This window comes from Pseudorasbora parva, chromosome 9 (assembly GCF_024679245.1).
Source record: "Pseudorasbora parva isolate DD20220531a chromosome 9, ASM2467924v1, whole genome shotgun sequence".
NCBI lineage: Eukaryota > Metazoa > Chordata > Actinopteri > Cypriniformes > Gobionidae > Pseudorasbora > Pseudorasbora parva.
In genome coordinates this window covers 5,359,598-5,380,639 of record NC_090180.1, presented here as the reverse complement: position 1 = coordinate 5,380,639, position 21,042 = coordinate 5,359,598, and the positions used below count along the sequence as shown (strand labels likewise).

Sequence of the window (21,042 nt, the reverse complement as noted above, 5' to 3'; positions counted from 1 at the left end):
TCTTTATCTGTCTGTGCCTCTTTATCTGTCTGTGCCTCTTTATCTGTCTGTGCCTCTATATCTGTCTGTGCCTCTATATCTGTCTGTGCCTCTTTATCTGTCTGTGCCTCTTTATCTGTCTGTGCCTCTTTATCTGTCTGTCTGTGTCTGTGCCTCTTTATCTGTCTGTGCCTCTATATCTGTCTGTGCCTCTTTATCTGTCTGTGCCTCTATATCTGTCTGTGCCTCTTTATCTGTCTGTGCCTCTTTATCTGTCTGTGCCTCTTTATCTGTCTGTGCCTCTATATCTGTCTGTGCCTCTTTATCTGTCTGTGCCTCTTTATCTGTCTGTGCCTCTTTATCTGTCTGTGCCTCTTTATCTGTCTGTGCCTCTTTATCTGTCTGTGCCTCTTTATCTGTCTGTGCCTCTATCTGTCTGTGCCTCTTTATCTGTCTGTGCCTCTTTCTGTCTGTCTATTAATTTCTTATATTTGGTTTTGACATGGGAAAGTCTTACACACTGTTTCCAGTGTAATGTGCATTGTGGGGACCTGTAGTTTTAGGAAAGCCATTCAAACCCTTTGGTACACACACTTCACAGGTTTGGCATGGTGGGGACCTTGTCTAATAAGTAAAGACTTGTAACTATTTTTTATATAACTTTATTACAGCCTCCATGCAAGGATGATGACAACATGACAGCCATAGAGAACTGCTCTGAGGATTCTGTAACTACTGCAGGCACTTCACGATTCACAGCTGAGGTATGTGTATTTATTATCTGTCTGTGCCTCTTTATCTGTCTGTGCCTCTTTATCTGTCTGTGCCTCTTTATCTGTCTGTCTGTGTCTGTGCCTCTTTATCTGTCTGTGCCTCTTTATCTGTCTGTGCCTCTTTATCTGTCTGTCTGTGTCTGTGCCTCTTTATCTGTCTGTGCCTCTTTATCTGTCTGTGCCTCTTTATCTGTCTGTCTCTGTCTGTGCCTCTTTATCTGTCTGTGCCTCTATATCTGTCTGTCTGTGTCTGTGCCTCTTTATCTGTCTGTGCCTCTTTGTCTGTCTGTGTCTGTGCCTCTTTATCTGTCTGTGCCTCTATATCTGTCTGTGCCTCTTTATCTGTCTGTGCCTCTTTATCTGTCTGTGCCTCTTTATCTGTCTGTCTCTGTCTGTGCCTCTTTATCTGTCTGTCTCTGTCTGTGCCTCTTTATTTGTCTGTCTGTGTCTGTGCCTCTTTATCTGTCTGTGCCTCTTTATCTGTCTGTCTCTGTCTGTGCCTCTTTATTTGTCTGTCTGTGTCTGTGCCTCTTTATTTGTCTGTCTGTGTCTGTGCCTCTTTATCTGTCTGTGCCTCTTTATCTGTCTGTGCCTCTTTATTTGTCTGTCTGTGTCTGTGCCTCTTTATCTGTCTGTGCCTCTTTATCTGTCTGTCTGTGTCTGTGTCTCTATATCTGTCTGTGCCTCTATATCTGTCTGTGCCTCTTTATCTGTCTGTGCCTCTTTATCTGTCTGTGCCTCTTTATCTGTCTGTGCCTCTATATCTGTCTGTGCCTCTATATCTGTCTGTGCCTCTTTATCTGTCTGTGCCTCTTTATCTGTCTGTGCCTCTTTATCTGTCTGTCTGTGTCTGTGCCTCTTTATCTGTCTGTGCCTCTATATCTGTCTGTGCCTCTTTATCTGTCTGTGCCTCTATATCTGTCTGTGCCTCTTTATCTGTCTGTGCCTCTTTATCTGTCTGTGCCTCTTTATCTGTCTGTGCCTCTATATCTGTCTGTGCCTCTTTATCTGTCTGTGCCTCTTTATCTGTCTGTGCCTCTTTATCTGTCTGTGCCTCTTTATCTGTCTGTGCCTCTTTATCTGTCTGTGCCTCTATCTGTCTGTGCCTCTTTATCTGTCTGTGCCTCTTTCTGTCTGTCTATTAATTTCTTATATTTGGTTTTGACATGGGAAAGTCTTACACACTGTTTCCAGTGTAATGTGCATTGTGGGGACCTGTAGTTTTAGGAAAGCCATTCAAACCCTTTGGTACACACACTTCACAGGTTTGGCATGGTGGGGACCTTGTCTAATAAGTAAAGACTTGTAACTATTTTTTATATAACTTTATTACAGCCTCCATGCAAGGATGATGACAACATGACAGCCATAGAGAACTGCTCTGAGGATTCTGTAACTACTGCAGGCACTTCACGATTCACAGCTGAGGTATGTGTATTTATTATCTGTCTGTGCCTCTTTATCTGTCTGTGCCTCTTTATCTGTCTGTGCCTCTTTATCTGTCTGTCTGTGTCTGTGCCTCTTTATCTGTCTGTGCCTCTTTATCTGTCTGTGCCTCTTTATCTGTCTGTCTGTGTCTGTGCCTCTTTATCTGTCTGTGCCTCTTTATCTGTCTGTGCCTCTTTATCTGTCTGTCTCTGTCTGTGCCTCTTTATCTGTCTGTGCCTCTATATCTGTCTGTCTGTGTCTGTGCCTCTTTATCTGTCTGTGCCTCTTTGTCTGTCTGTGTCTGTGCCTCTTTATCTGTCTGTGCCTCTATATCTGTCTGTGCCTCTTTATCTGTCTGTGCCTCTATATCTGTCTGTGCCTCTTTATCTGTCTGTGCCTCTATATCTGTCTGTGCCTCTATATCTGTCTGTGCCTCTATATCTGTCTGTGCCTCTTTATCTGTCTGTGCCTCTTTATCTGTCTGTGCCTCTTTATCTGTCTGTCTGTGTCTGTGCCTCTTTATTTGTCTGTCTGTGTCTGTGCCTCTTTATCTGTCTGTCTCTGTCTGTGCCTCTTTATTTGTCTGTCTGTGTCTGTGCCTCTTTATCTGTCTGTGCCTCTTTATCTGTCTGTCTCTGTCTGTGCCTCTTTATCTGTCTGTCTGTGTCTGTGCCTCTATATCTGTCTGTGCCTCTATATCTGTCTGTGCCTCTTTATCTGTCTGTGCCTCTTTATCTGTCTGTGCCTCTATATCTGTCTGTGCCTCTTTATCTGTCTGTGCCTCTTTATCTGTCTGTGCCTCTTTATCTGTCTGTGCCTCTATATCTGTCTGTGCCTCTTTATCTGTCTGTGCCTCTTTATCTGTCTGTGCCTCTATATCTGTCTGTGCCTCTTTATCTGTCTGTGCCTCTTTATCTGTCTGTGCCTCTTTATCTGTCTGTGCCTCTATATCTGTCTGTGCCTCTTTATCTGTCTGTGCCTCTTTCTGTCTGTCTATTAATTTCTTATATTTGGTTTTGACATGGGAAAGTCTTACACACTGTTTCCAGTGTAATGTGCATTGTGGGGACCTGTAGTTTTAGGAAAGCCATTCAAACCCTTTGGTACACACACTTCACAGGTTTGGCATGGTGGGGACCTTGTCTAATAAGTAAAGACTTGTAACTATTTTTTATATAACTTTATTACAGCCTCCATGCAAGGATGATGACAACATGACAGCCATAGAGAACTGCTCTGAGGATTCTGTAACTACTACAAGCACTTCACGATTCACAGCTGAGGTATGTGTATTTATTATCTGTCTGTGCCTCTTTATCTGTCTGTGCCTCTTTATCTGTCTGTCTGTGTCTGTGCCTCTTTATCTGTCTGTGCCTCTTTATCTGTCTGTGCCTCTTTATCTGTCTGTCTGTGTCTGTGCCTCTTTATCTGTCTGTGCCTCTTTATCTGTCTGTGCCTCTTTATCTGTCTGTCTCTGTCTGTGCCTCTTTATCTGTCTGTGCCTCTATATCTGTCTGTCTGTGTCTGTGCCTCTTTATCTGTCTGTCTGTGTCTGTGCCTCTTTATCTGTCTGTCTGTGTCTGTGCCTCTTTATCTGTCTGTGCCTCTATATCTGTCTGTGCCTCTATATCTGTCTGTGCCTCTATATCTGTCTGTGCCTCTTTATCTGTCTGTCTGTGTCTGTGCCTCTATATCTGTCTGTGCCTCTATATCTGTCTGTGCCTCTTTATCTGTCTGTGCCTCTATATCTGTCTGTGCCTCTTTATCTGTCTGTGCCTCTTTATCTGTCTGTGCCTCTTTATCTGTCTGTGCCTCTATATCTGTCTGTGCCTCTTTATCTGTCTGTGCCTCTTTATCTGTCTGTGCCTCTATATCTGTCTGTGCCTCTTTATCTGTCTGTGCCTCTTTATCTGTCTGTGCCTCTTTATCTGTTGGTGCCTCTATATCTGTCTGTGCCTCTTTATCTGTCTGTGCCTCTTTCTGTCTGTCTATTAATTTCTTATATTTGGTTTTGACATGGGAAAGTCTTACACACTGTTTCCAGTGTAATGTGCATTGTGGGGACCTGTAGTTTTAGGAAAGCCATTCAAACCCTTTGGTACACACACTTCACAGGTTTGGCATGGTGGGGACCTTGTCTAATAAGTAAAGACTTGTAACTATTTTTTATATAACTTTATTACAGCCTCCATGCAAGGATGATGACAACATGACAGCCATAGAGAACTGCTCTGAGGATTCTGTAACTACTGCAAGCACTTCACGATTCACAGCTGAGGTATGTGTATTTATTATCTGTCTGTGCCTCTTTATCTGTCTGTGCCTCTTTATCTGTCTGTGCCTCTTTATCTGTCTGTCTGTGTCTGTGCCTCTTTATCTGTCTGTGCCTCTTTATCTGTCTGTCTGTGTCTGTGCCTCTTTATCTGTCTGTGCCTCTTTATCTGTCTGTGCCTCTTTATCTGTCTGTATCTGTCTGTGCCTCTTTATCTGTCTGTGCCTCTATATCTGTCTGTGCCTCTTTATCTGTCTGTCTGTGTCTGTGCCTCTTTATCTGTCTGTGCCTCTATATCTGTCTGTGCCTCTTTATCTGTCTGTCTGTGTCTGTGCCTCTTTATCTGTCTGTGCCTCTTTATCTGTCTGTGCCTCTTTTTCTGTCTGTGCCTCAGTGTCTCTGTCTGACAGAGATTTTCTTTTTTCCACTTCATTTTCATATTTTTATTTCTTTTTTGTTCTTAACAGCCTTTGGTTGATTACTCAGACAGCGACGATGGCGTTGTGTGTTCTAAAAATATGACATCTTATAAAAAGGTCTTTTTATTTAATTTTATTTACTTCCATTTGTTTTTATCTTCTCATACCGAAATTGCATTATTTTTAGCTGAATAATGTGAAGTACATTTAAAAGGACAAATAAAAGTATTTTGGACCACCTTAAAATATGTTTTCTAAATGCAAGTTGCTATTGTGAATATTCAACAATTTCGTATATGCGGTTTATTTTGATTGGTCTTAATTAAAATTCATCTAGTGACATGGGAATTCTCCAGTCGTTTATTGTGCATAAAATACAACACAGCTAAAAATCCAATTAATAACTAACTGTATAATTCTGATGTACAATCTACAATTGTCTAATACAATTTCATTGCAATATTAAGTTATAGTCAGAGGTGTATAATTTCTAATTTGGTTACTATATTGTTTGTTTTTAATATTGTTTGGTAATGGTTCACGACCTGTTTTGTTAAAGGGATAGTTCACCCAAAAATTTTAATTTTAATTAATTGCTCACCCTCATGTCGTTTCACACCCATAAGACATTCTTGGCCACAAGATATTTTTGGTGATATCCAAGTGCTTTCTTTCTCTCCATCTGGAGTTAGAATGACAGGCAAAAGTTCAGATTTCATCAACATTATTTCAATCTGTTTTCTGAAGATGAATAAGGGTCTTATGGGTTTGGAACAACATGAGGATGAGTTATGTTAATGATAGAATTTTCATTTTTGAGGGAACTATCCCTTTAAATTGATAGACATGGATAGAGCGTTTAACAAATGTTGACTTTAAAGATACAGATTTTACACATTCATTTTAAAGTGTAAAAAAGGCAACAGTTCTTTTTCATTATATGAGAAACATACTTTTTTTAGATCATTTAAAACTTGTCATTGTGATGTTTTTGTTTTTAGAGATCCGTGATGATTCGGATGATCTCTTTGAAAATTCCAGTGTAAACAGTGATGATGACCATAGAGACATTCAAAATGACATCAGAAGGAATCGTGCACCATTTGCAATTAGTGAACAACATTCCGCTTGTACCACAACATCCAAAAGAGCAAAAAACACAAGAGTAAGTGTTAATTACTTGAATAGCTTGAACAGAGCAGAACAGAACAGAACAGAACAGAACAGAATAGAATAGAGAATAGCCTATGACAGAGGATAAAATTAACTGAATGGTCATTGTCTTTCAAGGCTAGAGGAAAGATTGCTGAGTACTCAGATGGATCGAGTGAAGATGAGTTATCTGTCAGTGAGGAAGAGTACATTCCTGACACATCAGAGAGTTACACATCAGATAGTGGCATGAGCTTTACTGCTTCACCAAAAGGTAAAGAAGAAAAGTTACAGATTTTGCCAGTCCGGAGCAGTTCAGCTGTGAACAGAATCAAAAAGTTCAGTACTCAAAGCAGCAGTGATATTTTTATTTATGCTGAAAAAAGTCGTAGTTTTTGTTCGAATCATTGATCGATTCACTGATTCATGGCCGTTTGAATCTTTTTTTGAAGAACGCGGAAGAGAAGACGATGCTGAATAAAGTCGTAGTTTTTGTTATTTTATGGACCAAAATGTATTTCGGATGCTTCAAGAGACTCTAATTAACCCACTGATGTCTCATATGGACTACTGTGATGATGTTTTTATTCCCTTTCTGGACATGGACAGTATAGTGTGCATACACTTGCATACGCTCTCGGACTAAATATAAAATATCTTAAACTGTGTGTGAAGATGAACAGAGGTCTTACGGGTGTGGAGCGACATTAGGGAGAGGAGTTAATGACATTTCATTTTTGGGTGAACTAACCCTTTAACATGCATTTGTGGTCTCATGAATCTATTTGTTCCTGGTCATGACGTTTTGACTGAGCACAAATGATGTTTAACTTTATATATTTATTTTGAATTTTACGATAGCACACCGCTGATTTTGTAGCATACTTTGACTGAAATCTTTGCTTGCTTTATTTATTTCTTCTTATATAAGACTCTTATACTTTGTACTTATACCTTTTATAATGGATATTATTGTTCATTAAAACTGACATTAACAAAAATGTCGTGCTTTCCAGCATACACCCCGCCTACCAAGTAAGGGTACTATTGGCAGTGAAAACACAAGCCTGATCAGGGTTACCCAACCGTACTGTACTGAACTGTACCACTCAGTGAAATAAAACCACTGGTTGATGCATTGTTGATGCAAGTGCTTCTCATGAGTAAAATGCTAATGTGTTCCCCCCACAGGTTACGTTAAGAAGACGGCCTGGAACAAACATGAGATACAGGCTGTGGAGGCGCATATGATGAGGTTTATTAACAACCACAAAATTCCAGGAAAGGCGGACTGCATGAGGTGTAAAGAGGCGGAACTTGCACTTAAAAATAGAGAGTGGTCCACACTTAAATTTTACATCAAAAATCTCCGCTCTAAACAGAAAAGATCTGACACATTAATTGGCACACTGGCAGATTAAATTGTTCATTGGTAGAAACAAGCTTTTATAGCTTTAAAACAAGCGTCCATAGTAGTGTTGTCACGATACCAAAATTATGACTTCGATACGATATCAGACTAAAACATCGATATATCGATATTAAAGCCCCACTTGGCTACTTTTGCTCTCGGGGTCCCCCTACAGTTTGGAAAAAATTATGTCCTCAACTACTGTCGTAAGCTCTGTAATCCTACAACAGGGGATGCCATCGCGCGTGCATTTGTTGACATGACAACCCTGATAGCCCTGAACTAGTCTCGTCTCATAACCCGCGGACCCCGTATGTCTATTTAAAGGGTAACTAAACCCCTGTTCACAGCCTAACTCCGCCCTCTGGCAATATTTGAAAAATGCTGCAAAAGTGGGCAGAGCCCAGTGGAGACAGAGGGGACGAGACGAGGGCGGCGCTGAGCGGGGGGCGTGCACCTGAGACCCGTAGTGACAACTTGTTTGACAGTTGTCAGACTCGCAAAGATTGATAGTGACTGGAGTGAGGACAGTAGTTTTGCAACAGAGCGGTCATCTAAAGTAGAGGACTTTTCTCCACCACCTTCACCTGAAGTGGAGGAGGGTGAAATGTCTGTAGACACAGAGTTTGTTGGCTCAAACTGCTTTAACTCCCGATGCATACGATGCTTTCATTCATTCATTCATTCATGCTAGCGAAGCAGCAGCGCAAGAGAGAATGAGATCACTAACTAATCTATGAACACTGAACAGCCATATCCTTATACTGAATGCCACTAAAAAAAATCACAGGACCAATAAGTTCAAACCTAATAGCCTATTACAACAGATTTCCTCATATTAAATATTCCTCATGCATTAAATAAAAGTTAGACTACATACGCCCGCAGTCTAGCACGTTACGGATTTGTTGTTCGTTACCACGGCAACCATTTGCGTGTCAGGGTTTGTCTAAAAGCGTCTGAGGTATGAAAATTATCTGTAGACATGACAGGTGGCAAAACTATCAGAAGAAAAGCTTAACATGTACTTACAACTGCATTATATATCTGAATTTTCTTAATTAGGATGTTGAAAGCAAGTGAAGAGAAAGTTTCATTCATAATGTTTCTACTTCATTTAACATGAGCTCATACTGGCCTGACGCCGCTCTCATCATGTGATCACGGAAAACATTTCTCAGGGCGTGGTGAGCTCGTGCCAGGGGCGTGGATAGTGAGCCGTTGGAAGTACAAACCTACGTAACGAAGTACCATAACGTCCAATAGGAAAATTCAACTGCAGTAGCCACCGTTCAACCTTAAGAGGGCAGCACTAAGACGTTTTTACACCATATATTATAGAATTTAAACACTTTAAACCCAACTGTCAAAACATTTACTCGACTCAATGAACAATAATAATAAAGCTCCATTCTTGCAGATCATTAACTAAAAAAAGTTGTTCTAGGGTTTAGTTACCCTTTAATGGTCGCGGGTGTTGTAAAAATATATACAGTGGTGCGGTGCGGGCCAAATAACTTCAAGCGTCCCGCGGGTCGGTGCGGTCGGTGCAGCACTAACAGTTCCCCTGAAAACTGCAAGAGGAGTTCTTCTGGCGTCGCGTGTGAAATGTCTTCATCCCAGGTAACGTTACAGTCAGTGGCATATGTTTCAGCATGTCATATGAATATAATTTCATGGGTTTTGTTTTTTTTAAACGCCAAATAATCACGATGCTCACGTTTACAAGCCAGCGTCATTATAGTAGTCTATTGGTTACCATTTTACAGAATCTATATGATACTTCAGTAAGTTCAATGTTTGAGTGGTAGCTCACCGTAACAAGCAGGACAGCATCGGTTGGGCACGCCTCCTTCAGCTCACGCCAACGAGCAAACCCTGGTCACATTTTGATCCTCGTCCTGCCTTTAATCCCATCATTTTTTCATTTCCTCTTATTGCTTTCCTCCAACAAAACCTTTTCTTTCTTATTTGTCTCTGCTGCTTCGGACATGACTATATTATCCGACGAACAAAGTTGGGCTCGCACGTCCGAATGTAAGGAAGTGTGTGTGTTGGTGGAAGTGACGTATATGCCGTAAAGCAGTTGAATTTTGTAGTTCTTTTCTTTTTCTCGGGTTACTACCCGAAACCCGCAGTTTAAAAGTACGATTAAAAACGATACAGACCCCATCAGGCTATGGCAGACGTGTCATTCAACCTATTGTAAGTAGATTTATCATCACAAGAGTCTTAAAAAATATATTATGAAGGTTGAAAAGTTACCTAGTGCTGCTTTAAATCGATACCACAGTAAAAAAAATAAATAAATAAATAAGATAAGATGCTTAATATGACAACAGAACTTATTATTCATTGTTATTTTTTACTAAAAATTCATGTGGCCAGCATGTTCCTTAGGGTTGGGCATCATTTTGATTTGAACAATTATTGATCAATTGATCAATTACTATTAAAATTATCTCACAAATTTTTGCCATCTCAATGTATTTTTTACAATAGGGTAATTGTGTTGCAGTAGCTTACACACAGCACAAGAAAGCTTGATTTCGAATGGTAAATTCAATTTAAAAAGACGAGTAAACAGTAATAAAATAACAAATAAACAGATTACAAACAATAGCACAAATAAATGCAATAGAATAGAAGATAAAAATTAAAAAGACTGCTTTATTTTTTCAGGTAGGTCTAACATTCAGATAAGAAACTGAATTTAAAAAATGCATAGTAATTACATTTAAAACAACATTGGATAATGTTCTTTGTAAAAAATTCAATAGCGTACAGATGAAACTATTAAAGTTACACAAGTTGATCAGTCAAGAGCAGTGTGAACGTTTGTCTTTTTGTAGTTTGAATAGCAAATGACTGCGGTCCCTTTAAGACTAACAGACGCATGGATCCACACTGTTCCTGTTACTCGTTCTTCCTGAACTGTTTGCGACTGTGTTTACGTTAATACTCTTCCAGATGTGCACTGATAATTCTTTGAGTGTATTTGACCAATAATATGCTGGAAAAGGAAGCAAATGTTTGCACTTGTATCATGTCAGAGGCGGCTTTATTAGGGTAGGCTATGTGTGTGTGCGCTTCAGATGTGGAGCACGAAATCTGCGGGCATTAGTAGGCTAGAATTAATTTATGTGCAATCCCGCGCGAAATTCAGACCGATCACACACTAACACTAACACACTGTCATGAGGAAAAAGTCCAGCAGAACCATGAGCAGAACGCGCGTTCGCCGTGCTCAGAGGTTAACCGGGCTGAGTGAGAATATGCCGGTGTGTGTCAACTCGCTTTCGGTCGGAGAGGAGAGCGCAGCTAATATCGATACTGTAAAAACTGAGAATCGTATCGTTTCAGATATTCCAGTATCGATATATATCGAAATATCGATATTTTTGACAACACTAGTCCATAGTCACATGGTTATAACTAAATAGACCATCAGTTCCATATTATTGTATAATCCTTATCTGCTTCAAATGTATAATTTTTTTTCTTCTATAAACGCAGGCATGGTAGACTTTAATGCTAAAGTTACTTGAGAATGCAGTGTTGGTCATTAAGGGTTTTAGTAACTCATAATTTTTTTAAACTCGAATAGTGTTTACTGTGAACATCTTCATGAATGTTTTAAGCTAATGTTTCTTGGCTTGGCTATGGTGACGTACTGATGTTATGAGTTTTGAAAATGTCATATACTGTATTACACATTTTTTTACTCAACCTTGAAAAGTACTAACAATGTTGTTTATGCATATAAAACAAACATCTACAAAATCAATTAAAGCATGGAGCAAATTGGAGCTCCTGTTTTGTCTAAAGTACTGCAGATTGTCTTTTGTGTGTGAGTTCGGGTGTTTGGTGTGTGAGTTCAGTCCCCACAGTGACTAAAGACTGGCGTTTGGTGTGTGAGTTCAGTCCCCACAGTGACCAAAGACGGGTGTTTGGTGTGTGAGTTCGGTCCCCACACTGACTAAAGACTGGCGTTTGGTGTGTGAGTTCGGTTCCCACACTGACCAAAGACTGGCGTTTGGTGTGTGAGTTCAGTCCCCACAGTGACCAAAGACGGGTGTTTGGTGTGTGAGTTCGGTCCCCACACTGACTAAAGACTGGTGTTTGGTGTGTGAGTTCGGTCCCCACACTGACCAAAGACTGGCGTTTGGTGTGTGAGTTCAGTCCCCACAGTGACCAAAGACTGGCGTTTGGTGTGTGAGTTCAGTCCCCACAGTGACCAAAGACTGGCGTTTGGTGTGTGAGTTCAGTCCCCACAGTGACCAAAGACGGGTGTTTGGTGTGTGAGTTCAGTCCCCACAGTGACCAAAGACTGGCGTTTGGTGTGTGAGTTCAGTTCCCACAGTGACCAAAGACTGGCGTTTGGTGTGTGAGTTCAGTCCCCACAGTGACCAAAGACGGGTGTTTGGTGTGTGAGTTCGGTCCCCACACTGACTAAAGACTGGTGTTTGGTGTGTGAGTTCGGTCCCCACAGTGACCAAAGACGGGTGTTTGGTGTGTGAGTTCGGTCCCCACACTGACTAAAGACTGGTGTTTGGTGTGTGAGTTCGGTCCCCACACTGACTAAAGACGGGTGTTTGGTGTGTGAGTTCGGTCCCCACAGTGACCAAAGACTGGCGTTTGGTGTGTGAGTTTCGGTCCCCACACTGACTAAAGACGGGTGTTTGGTGTGTGAGTTCGGTCCCCACACTGACTAAAGACTGGCGTTTGGTGTGTGAGTTCGGTCCTCACACTGACTAAAGACTGGTGTTTGGTGTGTGAGTTCGGTCCCCACAGTGACCAAAGACGGGTGTTTGGTGTGTGAGTTCAGTCCCCACAGTGACTAAAGACTGGCGTTTAGTGTGTGAGTTCGGTCCCCACAGTGACTAAAGACTGGTGTTTAGTGTGTGAGTTCATTCCCCACAGTGACCAAAGACTGGCGTTTGGTGTGTGAGTTTGGTCCCCACAGTGACCAAAGACGGGTGTTTGGTGTGTGAGTTCAGTCCCCACAGTGACCAAAGACTGGCGTTTAGTTTGTGAGTTCGGTCCCCACAGTGACCAAAGACTGGCGTTTGGTGTGTGAGTTCAGTCCCCACACTGACTAAAGACTGGTGTTTGGTGTGTGAGTTTGGTCCCCACACTGACTAAAGACTGGCGTTTGGTGTGTGAGTTCGGTCCCCACACTGACTAAAGACTGGTGTTTGGTGTGTGAGTTTGGTCCCCACACTGACTAAAGACTGGCGTTAGGTGTGTGAGTTCAGTCCCCACACTGACTAAAGACTGGTGTTTGGTGTGTGAGTTTGGTCCCCACACTGACTAAAGACTGGCGTTTGGTGTGTGAGTTCAGTCCCCACAGTGACTAAAGACTGGCGTTTAGTGTGTGAGTTCGGTCCCCACAGTGACCAAAGACTGGCGTTTGGTGTGTGAGTTCAGTCCCCACAGTGACCAAAGACGGGTGTTTGGTGTGTGAGTTCAGTCCCCACAGTGACCAAAGACGGGCGTTTGGTGTGTGAGTTCGGTCCCCACACTGACTAAAGACTGGTGTTTGGTGTGTGAGTTCGGTCCCCACACTGACTAAAGACTGGCGTTTGGTGTGTGAGTTCGGTCCCCACAGTGACCAAAGACTGGCGTTTGGTGTGTGAGTTCGGTCCCCACAGTGACCAAAGACTGGTGTTTGGTGTGTGAGTTCAGTCCCCACAGTGACCAAAGACGGGTGTTTGGTGTGTGAGTTCGGTTCCCACACTGACTAAAGACTGGTGTTTGGTGTGTGAGTTCGGTCCCCACACTGACTAAAGACTGGTGTTTGGTGTGTGAGTTCGGTCCCCACACTGACTAAAGACTGGTGTTTGGTGTGTGAGTTCGGTCCCCACACTGACCAAAGACGGGTGTTTGGTGTGTGAGTTCGGTCCTCACAGTGACCAAAGACGGGTGTTTGGTGTGTGAGTTCGGTCCCCACACTGACTAAAGACTGGTGTTTGGTGTGTGAGTTCGGTCCCCACACTAACTAAAGACTGGTGTTTGGTGTGTGAGTTCGGTCCCCACACTGACTAAAGACTGGTGTTTGGTGTGTGAGTTCGGTCCCCACACTGACTAAAGACTGGCGTTTGGTGTGTGAGTTCGGTCCCCACACTGACTAAAGACGGGTGTTTGGTGTGTGAGTTCGGTCCCCACACTGACTAAAGACTGGTGTTTGGTGTGTGAGTTCGGTCCCCACACTGACTAAAGACTGGTGTTTGGTGTGTGAGTTCGGTCCCCACACTGACTAAAGACTGGTGTTTGGTGTGTGAGTTCGGTCCCCACACTGACCAAAGACTGGCGTTTGGTGTGTGAGTTCGGTCCCCACAGTGACCAAAGACGGGTGTTTGGTGTGTGAGTTCAGTCCCCACAGTGACCAAAGACGGGTGTTTGGTGTGTGAGTTCGGTCCCCACACTGACTAAAGACTGGCGTTTGGTGTGTGAGTTCAGTCCCCACAGTGACCAAAGACTGGCGTTTGGTGTGTGAGTTCAGTCCCCACAGTGACCAAAGACGGGTGTTTGGTGTGTGAGTTCGGTTCCCACACTGACTAAAGACGGGTGTTTGGTGTGTGAGTTCGGTCCCCACAGTGACCAAAGACTGGCGTTTGGTGTGTGAGTTCAGTCCCCACAGTGACCAAAGACGGGTGTTTGGTGTGTGAGTTCGGTCCCCACAGTGACCAAAGACGGGTGTTTGGTGTGTGAGTTCGGTCCCCACAGTCCCCACAGTGACTAAAGACGGGTGTTTGGTGTGTGAGTTCGGTCCTCACAGTGACCAAAGACGGGTGTTTGGTGTGTGAGTTCGGTCCCCACACTGACTAAAGACTGGTGTTTGGTGTGTGAGTTTGGTCCCCACACTGACTAAAGACTGGTGTTTAGTCAGTGTGGGGACCGAACTCACACACCAAACACCAGTCTTTAGTCAGTGTGGGGACCGAACTCACACACCAAAGACTGGTGTTTGGTGTGTGAGTTCGGTCCCCACACTGACTAAAGACTGGCGTTTGGTGTGTGAGTTCGGTCCCCACACTGACTAAAGACGGGTGTTTGGTGTGTGAGTTCGGTCCCCACACTGACTAAAGACTGGTGTTTGGTGTGTGAGTTCGGTCCCCACACTGACTAAAGACTGGCGTTTGGTGTGTGAGTTCGGTCCCCACACTGACTAAAGACTGGCGTTTGGTGTGTGAGTTCGGTCCCCACACTGACTAAAGACTGGCGTTTGGTGTGTGAGTTTCGGTCCCCACACTGACTAAAGACTGGCGTTTGGTGTGTGAGTTCGGTCCCCACACTGACTAAAGACTGGCGTTTGGTGTGTGAGTTCGGTCCCCACACTGACTAAAGACTGGTGTTTGGTGTGTGAGTTCGGTCCCCACACTGACTAAAGACTGGTGTTTGGTGTGTGAGTTCGGTCCCCACACTGACTAAAGACGGGTGTTTGGTGTGTGAGTTTGGTCCCCACACTGACCAAAGACGGGTGTTTGGTGTGTGAGTTTGGTCCCCACACTGACCAAAGACTGGCGTTTGGTGTGTGAGTTTGGTCCCCACACTGACCAAAGACTGGCGTTTGGTGTGTGAGTTCGGTCCCCACACTGACTAAAGACTGGCGTTTGGTGTGTGAGTTTGGTCCCCACAGTGACCAAAGACGAGTGTTTGGTGTGTGAGTTCGGTCCCCACACTGACTAAAGACTGGCGTTTGGTGTGTGAGTTTGGTCCCCACACTGACCAAAGACTGGCGTTTGGTGTGTGAGTTTGGTCCCCACAGTGACTTAAGACTGGCGTTTGGTGTGTGAGTTCGGTCCCCACACTGACCAAAGACTGGCGTTTGGTGTGTGAGTTTGGTCCCCACACTGACCAAAGACTGGCGTTTGGTGTGTGAGTTTGGTCCCCACAGTGACTAAAGACTGGCGTTTGGTGTGTGAGTTCGGTCCCCACACTGACCAAAGACTGGCGTTTGGTGTGTGAGTTTGGTCCCCACACTGACCAAAGACTGGCGTTTGGTGTGTGAGTTTGGTCCCCACAGTGACCAAAGACGGGTGTTTGGTCTGTGAGTTCGGTCCCCACACTGACTAAAGACTGGCGTTTGGTGTGTGAGTTCGGTCCCCACACTGACCAAAGACTGGTGTTTGGTGTGTGAGTTCAGTCCCCACAGTGACCAAAGACTGGCGTTTGGTGTGTGAGTTCAGTCCCCACAGTGACCAAAGACTGGCGTTTGGTGTGTGAGTTCAGTCCCCACAGTGACCAAAGACTGGCGTTTGGTGTGTGAGTTCAGTCCCCACAGTGACCAAAGACGGGTGTTTGGTGTGTGAGTTCGGTCCCCACACTGACTAAAGACTGGCGTTTGGTGTGTGAGTTCGGTCCTCACAGTGACCAAAGACGGGTGTTTGGTGTGTGAGTTCGGTCCCCACACTGACTAAAGACTGGTGTTTGGTGTGTGAGTTCGGTCCCCACACTGACTAAAGACTGGTGTTTGGTGTGTGAGTTCGGTCCCCACACTGACTAAAGACTGGTGTTTGGTGTGTGAGTTCGGTCCCCACACTGACTAAAGACTGGCGTTTGGTGTGTGAGTTCGGTCCCCACACTGACTAAAGACGGGTGTTTGGTGTGTGAGTTCGGTCCCCACACTGACTAAAGACTGGTGTTTGGTGTGTGAGTTCGGTCCCCACACTGACTAAAGACTGGCGTTTGGTGTGTGAGTTCGGTCCCCACACTGACTAAAGACTGGCGTTTGGTGTGTGAGTTCGGTCCCCACACTGACTAAAGACTGGCGTTTGGTGTGTGAGTTTCGGTCCCCACACTGACTAAAGACTGGCGTTTGGTGTGTGAGTTCGGTCCCCAAACTGACTAAAGACTGGCGTTTGGTGTGTGAGTTCGGTCCCCACACTGACTAAAGACTGGTGTTTGGTGTGTGAGTTCGGTCCCCACACTGACTAAAGACTGGTGTTTGGTGTGTGAGTTCGGTCCCCACACTGACTAAAGACGGGCGTTTGGTGTGTGAGTTTGGTCCCCACACTGACCAAAGACTGGCGTTTGGTGTGTGAGTTTGGTCCCCACACTGACCAAAGACTGGCGTTTGGTGTGTGAGTTCGGTCCCCACACTGACTAAAGACTGGCGTTTGGTGTGTGAGTTTGGTCCCCACAGTGACCAAAGACGGGTGTTTGGTGTGTGAGTTCGGTCCCCACACTGACTAAAGACTGGCGTTTGGTGTGTGAGTTTGGTCCCCACACTGACCAAAGACTGGCGTTTGGTGTGTGAGTTTGGTCCCCACAGTGACTTAAGACTGGCGTTTGGTGTGTGAGTTCGGTCCCCACACTGACCAAAGACTGGCGTTTGGTGTGTGAGTTTGGTCCCCCCACTGACCAAAGACTGGCGTTTGGTGTGTGAGTTTGGTCCCCACAGTGACTAAAGACTGGCGTTTGGTGTGTGAGTTCGGTCCCCACACTGACCAAAGACTGGCGTTTGGTGTGTGAGTTTGGTCCCCACACTGACCAAAGACTGGCGTTTGGTGTGTGAGTTTGGTCCCCACAGTGACCAAAGACGGGTGTTTGGTCTGTGAGTTCGGTCCCCACACTGACCAAAGACTGGCGTTTGGTGTGTGAGTTCGGTCCCCACACTGACCAAAGACTGGCGTTTGGTGTGTGAGTTTGGTCCCCACAGTGACTAAAGACTGGCGTTTGGTGTGTGAGTTCGGTCCCCACACTGACCAAAGACTGGCGTTTGGTGTGTGAGTTTGGTCCCCACACTGACCAAAGACTGGCGTTTGGTGTGTGAGTTTGGTCCCCACAGTGACCAAAGACGGGTGTTTGGTCTGTGAGTTCGGTCCCCACACTGACTAAAGACTGGCGTTTGGTGTGTGAGTTTGGTCCCCACACTGACCAAAGACTGGCGTTTGGTGTGTGAGTTTGGTCCCCACAGTGACCAAAGACGGGTGTTTGGTGTGTGAGTTCGGTCCCCACACTGACTAAAGACTGGCGTTTGGTGTGTGAGTTCAGTCCCCACAGTGACTAAAGACTGGTGTTTGGTGTGTGAGTTTGGTCCCCACACTGACCAAAGACTGGTGTTTGGTGTGTGAGTTCGGTCCCCACAGTGACCAAAGACTGGCGTTTGGTGTGTGAGTTTGGTCCCCACACTGACCAAAGACTGGCGTTTGGTGTGTGAGTTTGGTCCCCACACTGACCAAAGACTGGCGTTTGGTGTGTGAGTTTGGTCCCCACACTGACCAAAGACTGGCGTTTGGTGTGTGAGTTTGGTCCCCACACTGACCAAAGACTGGCGTTTGGTGTATGAGTTTGGTCCCCACAGTGAATAAAAACTGGTGTTTGGTGTGTGAGTTCGGTCCCCACACTGAATAAAGACGGGTTGTGTGTTTGCTGGACCCCAGATATACTCAATACCTGAAATGTCCCCACAAGTGACCACTGTGTCAGGTTTATAATTTTTTTAGTGAAATATTTAAAATCTGAAGTGATACTTTTAAACAGGCTTTTTAGTTTTTGTCAACTAATTTTTTTTAGGTCTGTAGAGTCATAGGAAAGGGTGGTCCTCACTATGTAGCATTCTGACAGGTGATCCCCACAATGCACAAAAACAAGTATGTGTGTGTGTGTGTGTGTGTGTGTGTGTGTGTGTGTGTGTGTGTGTGTGTGTGTGTGTGTGTGTGTGTGTGTGTGTGTGTGTGTGTGTTTTAAAAAAAATCGCCTCTTGAATTTGTACTGACTTTTTTCTTCTCCCCGCTGTGCCTGAGAGATTTCATGAGGTTTGCATGTTTCTCTTCATTCCTGGCCATCACCTCCTTCATTTGTTTGATTCCGTACAGTGCCTTGCTGACCTCCTGATCCACCAGCTTCTCCCCTTCCAGAGACAGGCCTGTAAGACCATCATGTTTCCGGACATTTAGATGTCATAAGACTGTTTCCCAGGCTTTAGTGTATTCATTTGAGCACCATAGCTATGATATGCACATAGGATGCACTCACGTTTGAGAGTGTTGTCTGATATCGGAGGAAGGGCCGTATCAGGGGTGCAGTGAAAGGCCCTCAGAGATGCCAGTAACACCACAGAAAAGATCAACGCCCTCATCCTCAGCAACTTTGATAGCCTCAACGGAAAAAAACAATACCTGTTTAAGAAACAAATATTAGGCTATTTAATTTTCTGGATAATGTGGTCAGTATACATTTTATTTTTTTGGACTAAACATTAATATTTCCAAGTGGCATTATCCAATAGGCCTACTTCTCTTATCTACACTGTGACACAAAAGGCAAATTTTGAACTTTTGCAGTACAATCGACTTGGATGTTTAAGTTATTTCAACTTAAATTATGTTAAACTGACTTTAAAAAATGAGTTACATCTTGTATAACTAATAAAAACAAGTTTAACATTTTGTAACTTATTTTGATGAGTTAAAACAATATAAAAACATATGTTGTCATAACTTATTGAACATAAAAAATTTACAGTGTACATAGAGATGGTTGGTGGTTCAGACGCTTTCATAAAATAGTTGCAGGTGAGTTTTATTATCATTATAATTTTTAGTATTATTATATTAGAACACTGATATTACTATTATTCAATGATTTTATGAATTCTATCGAGAAACCACAAGAAAAATGTGAAAATGATTGAGTCACTGTTCAGAAATTATTCATTTATTATGTTTTCAACAATGTATAGCTGTATTTTGCAGTGTGTTTGTTGTCAAACGCAAAAATGAAAATTATGGTATTTTATTGACGAAATATTTTATTTTATTTTTTTATTTTTTTTATATCAGGTAACATTTTAATCTGTCATTTGGTCATTACCCCACCTATGGGGCATGTTGTCACATTTCACTTCCATTCCTTCAGGGTAAATCAAGGAAAAAAGTATACACTGCATTAATGAAACAAAACCACATAATAGACATACATGGATTTACACAAACTGAGAAAGTAAAAAAGCGTTAGGTTGTGCCCCGCTCTTCCCTATTCCTTTCAAAAATGACCTGCAACTATTTGTCAAAGTACGATATCCCAAAGGGTGCGTCTAGATTTCTAGGCTAATATCCCAAAAATCGCTTAAAATAGGTGGATAGAGGCAGATATATAATAAAACATCTTTATTAAAAAAAAAAAGTAATATACAGTAAAACATCTTTTCCCACCCTTTTCCCTCAATCTGTCTTCATTTACCTATTTTTAAGCGATGTTGCACATAAACCACTGGATGGAAACGCGAAATGCGCATAATCTCCGCTGTGTGGCGCTACGTCTCATAATGAAGCCGTTCAGATGAAAATCACTGTTTTATAACCTTCAGGGAATACATCTCCGTGTAACTGGTCAATCTCTGTCATTCTTTAGTCCATGCGATCGGTTTGTGTTAGTATCTTTTTTGTATCCTATCTAATCTATGTTTATGTCTGCATCTATAGGGCCTACTTGCACTTCAAGAGAGCCAACTGATCTCTAGAAGCTTCTTTCTTGGATTAAGGAGACAGAATATGTAAGTAGTCTATATTGGGGAGTTTAAAACGTTACAGAATGCAATCTTGTAGAGATACAACTATCTTATGACTACGTTAAACTCACTTAACACTTAACCTTTTACATTTGGGATTTTCCCCCAAAGATCAGCAAACATGTATAAATGATGTGTTAAAATTCTCTATACCGACTCTCACTTTATAAAACAATCCATAGAGGTAATCCAGAAAAACAAAGTTAAATATTCAAGAAACATGTTGAAATGAGGTTCACAAGTTCACCAGCTTTACTTCATGGCCATCTGTTCTCTTAAATGAACACAACAGAGCCGCCACATTTGGCAAGTGGAAGTCAAAAGCTAATGTTGTAAAGCTGCCACATCATATGTCATCATATGTCTGGTAAAACAATCCTTTTCTGCCATTGAGATCTGTGCCCAAGTCAGTCCGATCAGCAGCAGTGTTACACAACAGTGTCTGCATTAGTCAAAATGAGGATGTGCTTTAGAATCACTGCTTATAATAAACTACTGCGAGTAAAGGACACAGCTAACTTTAAAAAACAACTCTATTATGACCTCCTAACATTATCTGTAGAGTAAATGTGCATGCCTAATTGCTTATGTTCATTATTAATCATTTTGTTATTAGATCATCAACATACCAAATTATGTTCAGCCTATTTGATTTCCATCCACAGTCAAATGTGTAATCATAAGCAATCATACAATACTGGCCAATTAAACTATAATACTTAATCTATAAAAGTATATTAATATAAATAAACCATGCTCATATTTCACACATTTCAACAGATACTTAAACAGAGCTATCTAACATTATAAAGATGATAGGAGAGGAACTCACCAGAAAAACCCTGCTGGTGTTGATGCTGTTTACTGTGAAGAGTGAAGGTGAAGTGTGTATCTTTACCTGGACGCTTCTATTTATAAGTAGAACCAGAGACGATCCAATTAAAGCATTTAAAGGTTGTTACCGTACAACATGTAATCCAGAGACTTCTGCCATACACAATAGTTATAAATAAATAAATATATACATAATAAATCTAGTCACATTGTGAAATATTATACAATTAATTATTATCAGTGTTGAAGATAGTTGT

The 21,042-nt window shown here is 43.1% G+C and overlaps 1 protein-coding gene across 2 annotated transcripts in view; it reads right to left on the bottom strand.

Annotated features, from left to right (window-relative positions):
* Positions 1-20,830, bottom strand: part of clul1 (clusterin-like 1 (retinal)) — a 33,149-nt gene extending 12,319 nt beyond the window's left edge. The window contains exons 1-3 of one of the 2 annotated variants that reach the window (XM_067453604.1): positions 20,784-20,830; positions 18,418-18,539; positions 18,159-18,307 (exon numbers count right to left, since the gene is read on the bottom strand). In XM_067453604.1, coding sequence (XP_067309705.1) covers positions 18,159-18,307; positions 18,418-18,520 — 252 coding nt within the window. In that variant the 5' untranslated portion in view covers positions 18,521-18,539; positions 20,784-20,830. Of the gene's footprint in view, positions 1-18,158; positions 18,308-18,417; positions 18,561-20,783 lie in introns of both variants that reach the window. The other variant, XM_067453603.1, reaches the window with a different exon arrangement.
* Positions 20,831-21,042: the final 212 nt, after the last annotated feature.